The sequence below is a fragment of the Schistocerca americana genome, chromosome 11 (genome assembly GCF_021461395.2).
Source record: "Schistocerca americana isolate TAMUIC-IGC-003095 chromosome 11, iqSchAmer2.1, whole genome shotgun sequence".
NCBI classification, from domain to species: Eukaryota; Metazoa; Arthropoda; class Insecta; order Orthoptera; family Acrididae; genus Schistocerca; species Schistocerca americana.
The window spans coordinates 55,886,622-55,898,901 of NC_060129.1; the positions used below are offsets into that span (position 1 = coordinate 55,886,622).

Below are 12,280 nucleotides of genomic sequence, written 5' to 3' on the forward strand. Positions count from 1 at the left end.
TGAATTCAAGGCTCTGTTCTTACCTGAATAATAATAGTAATGATGTTTGTCTCAGCAAGCATTACTGAGAGAACAAAATATTTTTGTTTTGATTAAAATAGACCAACCACAAAAAGCACAGTACCAACAGGAACTGAAGTAGAAATATGCAAATAAGTAGCTGGAGTCAATAGTGTAACAACATTACTATAATGAGAATGAAACAATTTAAAATCCATGCAATTTCCTTCCAAGTCACAACCAAAATTTCTAATGAAGTGTGTATGAGGATGGGAGCCGACAAACGATGAATAGATCAGCATTCCCTAAATATTTAAAAGCCACTGCAGTATTGTAGCCTAGATAGCAGCACACAATTATGTTGCAAGAACCATCATGAGAGATACATTCTCATTACAGTAAAAAGACACACAGCTGAAAGTGTTGCAAACTTCAGAAATGCCTATCACTTAATAAAAATAGTCTCAAGTTTTGGAAAGTATGACAAAACTTAATAAACGAACTACCTTACACCAATAAGAAATTGGTGAGAAATCGAAAACACTGACCAAAAACAAACATTATGAAATATAAGACAAAGCATTAGTAAAGATTTCTGAAAACCTCACATTTAGTCAGAGAAATTATGGAAAATACACACTATGAAATTATGTTTAAAGCAGATAAAAGACAACGAAAAAAATCAGGTTAAAACAAAGCAATTAGAAAGAAAGCAAATTTAATAAATTAACTTATTACAATAAAAATTATGCATTTGGATTAAATTCATATTCTAGTAATCACACTGAGCTCTTATAACTGTCCTCATGTTTATACAAACAATTGGAATTATAATCTGACACTACATCATGACAGTTTTCCCACTGATGTTTGTACAGTAGTTACATGATATTTAAAAACAGACAAATAATTAAAAGATTTGATGCATAGAATTAATCATCATTTAATCAGAATTATGTACAGGGATTTTTAATACAAATATTTTTCACAAGAAATATGGCACTTAAACTGACAATAGTATATTGGCATAAAATTTAATGAAACATGAAAATTTGAATTACTACATAATTTACCAAAAGATCCTCTTGTGTCAAGATACACTGTTGATCCAAATCATTATACCCACTTCCCTAGGAGGAGTGTGTGCTACCCAGTGGCATTTTTGTTATGTCAAGTAGTAACGAAACTATATAACCAGCAATGAATGGGTGATCATTCTAGTTACAGTATGTGTAAAAAACTGGCATAAATAACTTTGCCAAAGAGCAGATGGTTTTGCCTGGTGCCTGGGTAAGTGCAGCTAAAAAACAGTGAATCTGGTTGGCTGCTCAGATGCTTCTATCATTAGCCTCTATGGAACATCTTTGAAAGATGGTATATCCACAAGTTGACAAAAGGTTGTAGGATTACCATGCATTACCTAGAACAAGGAGATCAGAACCTAGCTGCTCTGTATAGTGGGACTGATGGCAATCTGTGGAGACAGGAGAAAATGCTTGAGCAGGCACAAGAGTTTCAAGCTATTCAGCAGACACTGTTGAACATGAGGCCCCAAGTTATATAACAGCTTTGTATTCCCATGTTGATCTAACAACATTGTCAGTTACTATAGTAATACAAATGGGATAATTGAGATTGGACTGCATACCAATAAAGATGTGTCACGTGTTGGGATAAGTGACATTTCTTGTGGACCAGGTCAATGGTTGTGCCCTGATGTGCCATCACCCAGATGAACAGTCGTTCAACACATGCACAACACAACAGGTGCAGAAAGTTGGGGGCAATGTCATGTTATAGGGGATATTCATATGAGACGCCAAGAAACAGCTAGTCATAATTGGAAGCACCATGACAGATGTGGAGAACACGAACATAATTGCAACCTCTGTGTCACTTAATGGTTGATGTATTCCCTGGTCACAATCACAAGGTCAGAATCACACTGTAATGGTTTGAGCATCATGATAGCTCACACTGTTGTCTTTCCCACCTCATTAAATCATTATGAAACGAATTTGGGATGCTATTGCACACCAACTACACAGCAACAAACTGATAGCCTGCAGTAAATGGGAACTGTGTGAGGTGTGTGTAGACATATAGTCCAATTTACTAGTGGAAAACTAACAGAGTACTAATGAGTCCATACCATACAGAAGCACTGTTGTATTGCAGTCTGAAAGTGCTACTAGGCAGATGATTACAATTTTTGCCTGATCTCTGCATACTTGCCACCATCAGTTATTTCCTAATGTAGAAGTAGTACAGATAGTTCACATGTGTGCAAATTTTGATCACACAAACAGCATTACTATTAAGAAGGCATACCTCAGTAACATGTTTGCATAATCATGATATTTTTGTATCTTTCTCCATCGTTGAGAAAAATAGCCTGAGTGATGGACATGTAATAAACACATTTATGCTGTCGCCTGGGTACTGCCTACAGCTTCATGAATATTGAAATGGCAGTTTCTTTCAAATAATTAGCAACATACTGGTAAATTCTCTTGAAGAATATGGAGTCGTGATTACTGCATAGGACTTCTACTCAAACAAGTAACAGATATCTCTCAATGCACCCATTTCTGGTAGACAGATCGTTATAGCATGGAGCATTTACAACAAAAAATTGCAATGTGTGCTTCATATATTGTATTTAGTATGCAACTTCTTTGAACATGAAGCTGTGAAAACGGATTTGTCGTATTTTTTGTGACCTTTCTGTAGCACATGCGAACAATATTCATAACGCACTTGTGGTCTCCTTTGAACATGTTTAAGTCTACAGACCTCAACAATACTTTGAGTGGTCTCTATGTAATGTGTATTATTGCATGCTTCTAAAGATGATAGACCGGATTAAAAGATTCCCAGCAAATATCACATCTGTGTAGCCTTCTTTTCAGTGTGTAGTGATAGCTGTTTCTTGAGGTTACTCGAGTTTTTATACAATTTGCCAAAAATACTACATTTGTGTGGTCGTTTACCGGTGTGTACTAATGATTTCCTTGAGATTACCAGAGTAAGAAAAATATTTGCCGCAAGTATCATATTTGTAGGGGCTCATTCCTGCGTGTATTTTCAGATGACCCAGTTCTGAAAACGATTTGCCACCAACATTGACTGTGTGCCCCTGTTCAGTGTGTATTAATTCGTGTTTCTTGAGACTGCCCCACTGAGGAAACGATTTACGCAACACTATATTTGTAGGGTCTCTTTCCAATATGTGTCAACAAATGCCTCTTGAGATGGCCCGACTGAGTAAATGATTTTCCACAAACTTCGCATTCGTGGGGTCTCTTTCCTGTGTGTATTAACAATGGGTCTTGAGATGGCCCGACAGAGTGAACGATTTTCCACAAACACCGCATTCATGGGGTCTCTTTCCTATGTGTATTAACAAGTGGGTCTTGAGATGGCCCGACAGAGTGAACGATTTTCCACAAACACCGCATTCATGGGGTCTCGTTCCTGTGTGTATTAATTCGTGTACCTTGAGATTGCCCGAACGAATAAACGATTTTCCACAAACAGTACATTTGTAGGATCTCTTACCAGTGTGTATTAATCCATGGCTCTTGAGATGTCTCGACTTCGTAAAAGATTTTCCACAAACATCGCACTCGTGGGGTCTCTTTCCTGTGTGTATTACGTTTTGGGTCTTGAGATGGCCCGACTGAGTAAACGATTTTCCAGAAACACCACATTCATGGGGTCTCTTTCCTTTATGTATTAATTCTTGTCTTTTGAGATTGCTCGACTGAGTAAACGATTTTCCACAAACACGGCATTCGTGGGGTCTCTTTCCCGTGTGTATTAATTCGTGAGCCTTCAGACTGCCCGAAAGAATAAACGATTTTCCACAAACACCGCATTCATGGGGTCTCTTTCCTGTATGTATTAATTCATGTCTTTTGAGATGGCTCGACTGAGTAAACGATTTTCCACAAACATGGCATTCGTGGGGTCTCTTTCCCGTGTGTATTAATTCGTGTACCTTGAGACTATTTGAACGATTAAACAATTTGCCACAAACATCACATTTGTGACGTCTCTTTGCACTTAGCACAGTGTGGACATTAACATGATCACTTGTACACAAAATTCCATAGTCATCACATCTGAGTTGCTCTGCAACTTGTGTCACAGTATGTGTATTGCTTGTGTCACTAAAGGATTTCCTTAAAGTTTTCGTGGTTTCCTTGGATGAAGATTGCTTCTCAGTCTGTTCCACGATTTCTTCTCGTACACTTTCTAAGGAGATGATGTTTTCATGGTAATCACTGCATTCAAGTTTCTCACTGTTGGCAGCTGATAATGCTTGGTCACCCTCACTCATTCTCAAATGTTCTTTCAAGCTGTCATCAGTGGGCAATACCTCACCACATGACTTACACACATATGCAGGTGCCTGCACACCATCCATGTGGATGAAGATATGCATTATGAGTCTGTATTTTGAAGGGAAGCTCTGTAGGCAGAAACTACAGTTAAACTTATGGAATTCCTTTTCCCTGATGCTACAACTTAATCTAGTGCCACATAAGCTGTCTTCATGTGAAGTCCGTAACTTGGTATAGTTATGAGACATACTGAAATCTGTTGACATCTCTGTATCTATCTTCTGATCGTCATCGACTAGTCCTTGATGTAATGCTTCTTGATACGAAACGTTACAGCTGTCACCAGCACTTTGAATGAAACTGAGGAAGGAGAAAAGAGGTGTGAAATGTTGATTTACATGATACAAAAAGCAGTATTTCACCATCCACAGAATCAGGGACTATAAACCGAAAGAAAAAATGTATGGGTGTCACAGATAACTTATTCAGTACATGTAAGTGATTTAAAATTATCATGACATTCTGCCAGAGCAATAGAATTTTTATAAGGCAAATGATCACAGGAAATTCAATAACGACCAGTCTCATTCAGTGCTGACTGGGTTTCCTAATTTTTTAGTAGGTACTGTTGTTTAAAAAAGTCTTGTAATATTTTTAAAATACTGTTCAACAATCTTTTAGATCAAATTATTACTTTTATTAGATATAATATCCCCCAGTTCTTGACGTAACAGTTTCCTCCCAAAAATAAAGGAAAAGAAAAGAGAAATTAATGATTTTAAAATAAAAATAAATCACTCTCTCCAAGTGGATCTTTCTTTGTTTTGGAGAACACTTTGAGCTTAGAGTATAAATTCTTAAAAGCACTCATGATAAATTTATTTCACAAAGCAATTAAGCATGGCATTTTATTTGATTCCAAATGAATCCCCAACTACCACAAACATCACATTTATTATTCGCTAGGTAGTATGGCCATCAACCAGGTGGACAACACCTGTACAGGAACACATACATAAATTTCCAGACTGATGAACAAATGTGAATGACACACACAAATTATTCCGAATTTAGAGTGCGTTGTTAGCAGCACAGCTTATGTTTAGCCCTTTCTAATTGACATATTGTCTGTCAGGCAGGATGCCAATGCAGTTACAGCCTCCCATTCGATAGTATCTTCACAACTCCTGGTCCCCTGGAGTTTCAATACATCCTCAACTGAATCACACACCCCTATCAATGGTGACATCAGCACAAATCATGTACAGTCCATCCTACCATAGTCTCCTGCGAGCAAGTGATGGCAGTAGGCGCATGGTCTACCCGTGTGATATCTGGGTATAATCATTCCACCTGCAGCTACCCCATTCCATCACAATAGAATTGGACATCTTTGAGCTTCCCAATGAGGTCATTGGAGTGTGGATATGGCTGTGGATGTGTAGGAGCATGCACATACTTGCATGCTATTATTCTATCCTGATTGCTGCTTTTGACTGTTTTGTCTTTTGATGGATATGTGGTTTCAAGTAACCAATGACAGCGAAACATTACAGTTTGATTACATCAAAAACTGAAATTTTGCTGCCATAGATGGCTATGCAGAGAAACATTTTAAGAAATATTTCTGTCTTGAGTTCGCTCATAGAGGTTAGCCTTAAAAGCTCTGAACAAAATAATCATGATCTCAGTTGTGCTGCAGATTGTTAATCTTTGTTTTCTTGGATATATTGCACCTCATATAGTTGTGGTAAGGTTATGACATAAGTTTAAATTCAAGGCTACAAAAGGCTGTCTAAAATCATCAGACACTAAGTTAATGTAGAATATTGTATCCCACTGACTACAGTACTGTATGTTGAATACCCTTTTGGGTATGCCCTATGTAGGTATATTTCTTATACAGTCGCTTCCACATCTGCCGGATTATAAGAGTAGATGCCTGGTGTGCCCATAATCAACGTGGCTGAAAACACCTCCCACTTTCAAAGCTTACAGATAGCATAGATGGCAGGCACTGACTTTCCCGAACACTCCTATGTAAACATATACAAGGAGGACACAGCCACAATTACACATATTTCCCACACATCAGATAAGGGAAAGGCAGTGTATTCCAGCCATTCACATTCTCAGGGTGGAGCAATATCCTTCAAATGTACACTGGATGTGGGTGCGCAGTTTCTTGGATTCTACAGACGAAGTATGCCACATGCTGATCGAATTTTTCTTGTCATTTGGCTTACACCTTACAGTAATTATTGTGCAATGTATCATTTTCGCCTGGGTTCAGTAGAACAGGCAAGATTGCTTTCTCACATAAAGCGGAAATTTTCCTTCTAGTTCAGCTGTTATGTGGCACTACTTGAAAATAAAAAGTCATATCTAGGTTTCTTGTCGCATTACATCCACCCTGTCTGAGCTATCTCCTTTTCTCCCCTCAGGTTTTTAGATTTGTTCCTGACTGATACAGCATTTTCATGGGCTATCACAACAATAGTAAATCCTCCTCATCATTACTCATACTTTTGTTGAGCCAGCAGACAAAAGAAATGACGTAGACAGCTGTTCTGGGCTAAATATTCACTGTAGATGAACAACATTGGAACTATCACCACGCTTTGCGCGAGGTGAATACTGTGGGTTGACACTCACTTCCACAACAGGACAAGTGCACCAACAGTGTGGTGAATCTACCTTGCAATAACCATAGTCTGGCAAGATGTAAGCAATTTTGAATATCTCCAGATGGTAAAACAATCCTCTGTTTGCTCCATGTGGTACCCACCTCAGTGACCTTTTGACATACCAATGTGTGTAGGTTACAATTATAATGAAGCAGGATTAGAGATTAGTTGTGAGAAAATAAATAACTGTGCTGAAGTAAATTCTAGCACTTGTAATCAGAAGACATAGCTCATCTCACAACGCACCAGGAGATGCTGGTATTACACCTGCATATTACTGACATTAATATCTCCTACAAATGAAATGGCTGGCAAAATTTTAGGGCAATATTAGCAATGCTTCTTGCAAAGTGGATCTTGGCAAATCAAAACAAAATCTATTGTTATCATTGATTAACTGCCCTAAGAATTCATACAGCTAGTGTCTGATCTCAGTCCTCACTTATCCCTCACACACAGCAAATAATACAGGTTGCCCATCCAGCTGTCCTTACCCCCACTGGAAACCAGTCAGATACTGTGCCCTGACAGCATGGGAGTATTGAAACATTTACAAAGTGACTCGCATGAAATACAGTGATCTTCTACAGATAAAAAGTTTCATTTACACAACATGTGCTATCAAAACATGAATTTTCCATTGCAGTATAATAGTAATTAAACCAATGATAAGCTTTTGTGTTATTACTACAAGGCATTAGGGAGATGACAATTTGAAGGTTTTCACTGTCGAACTTTATGGTTCCATCACAAAACCATCAATATTTGCATCACATGTGATTCATGGGATATAGGGTATTTGTACCTGATGCTCTGAAAGTGCCAAGTCTCATTATTTGGACAGTTATTATCTTATATGTTTTTTCTCCAGTGAGTATGGTGGTGGTGTAGGTTTCAAGTATTTTCTATCTAGTTCTTTTGGGATAGAGTAGAACATCAAGTAACACCCCCCATCAGTTGCCACAACCCTCAAGCCATCATCAAATGTGTTCTTGAAGACATTGCTAGTGAAACTTCCAACACTGAATATACCAAGATGTCCCATTGGAACAACCTTCTCATAACGAAAGTGAATGACACAGCAAATATCCTAGTCTTTTGCTGGACAGTCATGGTTCAAGCTGGTAGAATTGTTGCAACACATATGTTCCTGATTCATATACAGCTTTCTGATATTTCTCATAGAGTTCTTGTCCTTTAAATGACACAATGAAATCCCACAACAAAGCTTGTGATATTTGGGACTTATGGCATCATGTCAAGATTGATTACGTGAGCAGTAACACATGCTGTTAACCCTTATGAACTTCAGTTTAATATTATATCTCTTAACTGCATCTTACCATTTTAGTTATTCATAATTTTCCTCAAGAATGTGTTGCCTCATTTCTACCAGCCCTTCTTAATTGCTGTGTAACGTCTGAAAAATAACTTATGATAAACAAAAACTTACTATAGTGTTGTGAGAATATATGATATTTAGTGTACAATTAAAAAGTCTATCAGCATCTCCACAGCACAATGTCATGATTTCCTAATTTTGTGACGTTTTGGTAATAGCTAAGTTATTTGACATGTTTCAGTTGTGTGGCACCCACTTACCATATTAAACATTTATCTTGCCAAAGTGAAGTGACATGCCTGCCTTAATGAAACTGGGAGACATACAGTATATAAAACTGCAATGGAAGGATATCTACGGAGAGTCCACACGCTAACATGAGGTTAATGAAGATGGATGGCCGGTCTTTCTAGTAGTACAGGTACCAGCCACAACCATACCATATGCTAGGGAAATTATTTTGCAATTCCTGAGGACATGGTGCTCTGCTGTATAGTTTAATGATAATGACATCCAATTGGGTAAAATATTCTAGTAGCAATATAGCCTCCCAATAAGATCTCTGGGAGGGGGCTACTCTGGTGGATATCATCAGGGGAAAGAAACAATATCACTATAAGTGAGAGTGTGGAATGTTAAGTCCCTTGATTGATTAGGTGAGTCAGAGAACATGAAACCAGAAATGGATAAGTTGAAGTTCGATATGGTGGGAATTAGTGTGGTGCATGGGAGGAAGAACAACATTTCTGGTTAGGTGGGTGCAGAGTTATCAACACAAAATGAAATAGGAGTAATGCATGAGTAGAAGTAATTATAAATAATAATACAGAAAAGTAGGTAAACTATTATGAACAGTACTGTTGACTCCAAAACGGCCTTGCTGTGCTGGTACTGCAGACGGCTGAAAGCAAGGGGAGACTACAGCCGTAATTTTTCCCGAGGACAAGCTGCTTTACTGTATGATTAAATGATGATGTCGTCCTCTTGGGTAAAATATTCCAGAGGTAAAATAGTCCCCCATTCGGATCTCCGGGCGGGGACTACTCAGGAGGACGTCGTTATCAGGAGAAAGAAAACTGGCGTTCTACGGATCGGAGCGTGGAATGTCCGATCCCTTAATCGGGCAGGTAGGTTAGAAAATTTAAAAAGGGCAGTGGATAGGTTAAAGTTATAGTGGGAATTAGTGAAGTTCGCTGGCAGGAGGAACAAGACTTTTGGTCAGGTGATTACAGGGTTATAAATACAAAATCAAGTACGGGTAATGCAGGAGTAGGTTTAATAATGAATAAAAAAATAGGAGTGCTGGTTAGCTACTACAAACAGCATAGTGAACGCATTATTGTGGCCAAGAAAGACACAAAGCCCATGCCTACTACAGTAGTACAAGTTTATATGCCAACTAGCTCTGCAGATGATGAAGAAATAGATGCAATGTATGACGAGATAAAAGAAATTATTCAGGTAGTGAAGGGAGACGAAAATTTAATAGTCATGGGTGACTGGAATTCGTCAGTAGGAAAAGGGAGAGAAGGAAACATAGTAGGTGAATATGGATTGAGGGGAAGGATTGAAAGAGGAAGCCGCCTTGTAGAATTTTGCACAGAGCATAACTTAATCATAGCTAACACTTGGTTCAAGAATCATAAAAGAAGCTTGTATACCTGGAAGAATCCTGGAGATACTAAAAGGTATCAGATAGATTATATAATGGTAAGACAGAGATTTAGGAACCAGGTTTTAAATTGTAAGACATTTCCAGGGGCAGATGTGGATTCTGACCACAATCTCTTGGTTATGAACTGCAGATTGAAACTGAAGAAACTGCAAAAAGGTGGGAATTTAAGGAGATGGGACCTGGATAAACTGAAAGAACCAGAGGTTGTAGAGAGTTTCAGGGAGAGCATAAGGGAACAATTGACACGCATGGGGGAAAGAAATACAGTAGAAGAAGAATGGGTAGCTCTAAGGGATGAAGTAGTGAAGGCAGCAGAGGATCAAGTAGGTAAAAAGACGAGGGCTAATAGAAATCCTTGGGTAACAGAAGAAATATTGAAATTAATTGATGAAAGGAGAAAAAATAAAAATGCAGTAACTGAAGCAGGCAAAAAGGAATACAAACGTCTAAAAAATGATATCGACAGGAAATGCAAAATGGCTAAGCATGGATGGCTAGAGGACAAATGTAAGGATGTAGAGGCTTGTCTCACTAGGGGTAAGATAGATACTGCCTACAGGAAAATTAAAGAGACCTTTGGAGAAAAGAGAACCAGTTGAATGAATATCAAGAGCTCAGATGGGAACCAGTTCTAAGCAAAGAAGGGAAAGTAGAAAGGTGGAAGTAGTGTATAGTGGTCTATACAGGGGCCATGTTCTTGAGGACACTGTTATGGTAATGGAAGAGGATGTAGATGAAGATGAAATGGGAGATATGATTCTGCGTGAAGAGTTTGACAGAGCACTGAAAGACCTGAGTCGAAACAAGGCCCCGGGAGTAGACAACATTCCATTAGAACTACTGATGGTAGACTTTTGTCATGACTGGTTCTCCCAAGGCCATCTGGTGAGCACGATGTATGAGACAGGCGAAATACCCTCAGACTTCAAGAAGAATATAATAATTCCAATCCCAAAGAAAGCAGGTGTTGACAGATGTGAAAATTACCGAAATATCGGTTTAATAAGTCACAGCTGCAAAATACTAATGCGAATTCCTTACAGACGAATGGAAAACCTGGTAGAAGCCCACCTCGGGGAAGATCAGTTTGAATTCCGTAGAAATGTTGGAACACGTAAGGCAATACTGACCTTACGACTTATCTTAGAAGAAAGATTAAGAAAAGGCAAACCTACGTTGCTAGCATTTGTAGACTTAGAGAAAGCTTTTGATAACGTTAACTGGAATACTCTCTTTCAAATTCTGAAGGTGGCAGGCGTAAAATACAGGGAGCGAAAGGCGATTTACAATTTGTACAGAAACAAGATGGCAGTTATAAGAGTCGAGGGGCATGAAAGGGAAGCAGTGGTTGGGAAAGGAGTGAGACAGGGTTGTAGCCTCTCCCCGATGTTATTCAATCTGTATATTGAGCAAGCAGTAAAGGAAACAAAAGAAAAATTCGGAGTAGGTATTAAAATTCATGGACAAGAAGTAAAAACTTTGAGGTTCGCCAATGACATTGTGATTCTGTCAGAGACAGCAAAGACTTGGAAGAGCAGTTGAACGGAATGGACAGTGTCTTGAAAGGAGGATATAAGATGAACATCAACAAAAGCAAAACGACGATAATGGAATGTAGTCAAATTAAGTCAGGTGATGCTGAGGGAATTAGATTAGGAAATGAGACACTTAAAGGAGTAAAGGAGTTTTGCTATTTAGGGAGTAAAATAACTGAGGATGGTCGAAGTAGAGAGGATATAAAATGTAAACTGGCAATGGCAAGGAAATCGTTTCTGAAGAAGAGAAATTTGTTAACATCGAGTATAGATTTAAGTGTCAGGAAGTCGTTTCTGAAAGTATTTGTATGGAGTGTAGGCATGTATGGAAGTGGAACATGGACGATAACTAGTTTGGACAAGAAGAGAATAGAAGCTTTCGAAATGTGGTGCTACAGAAGAATGCTGAAGATAAGGTGGGTAGATCACGTAACTAATGAGGAGGTATTGAATAGGATTGGGGAGAAGAGAACTTTGTGGCACAACTTGACCAGAAGACGGGATCGGTTGGTAGGACATGTTTTCGGGCATCAAGGGATCACAAATTTAGCATTGGAGGGCACTGTGGAGGGTAAAAATCGTAGAGGGAGACCAAGAGATGAATACACTAAGCAGATTCAGAAGGATGTAGGTTGCAGTAGGTACTGGGACATGATGAAGCTTGCACAGGATAGAGTAGCATGGAGAGCTGC

General features: G+C 38.6%; 1 protein-coding gene across 1 annotated transcript in view; it reads right to left on the reverse strand.

Moving 5' to 3' along the window:
• Positions 1-2,284: 2,284 nt before the first annotated feature.
• Positions 2,285-12,280, reverse strand: part of LOC124554127 (zinc finger protein 70-like) — a 109,576-nt gene continuing 99,580 nt past the window's right edge. The window contains exon 4 of the mRNA XM_047128188.1: positions 2,285-4,709. Coding sequence (XP_046984144.1) covers positions 3,320-4,709 — 1,390 coding nt within the window. The 3' untranslated portion in view covers positions 2,285-3,319. The remainder of the gene's footprint in view (positions 4,710-12,280) is intronic.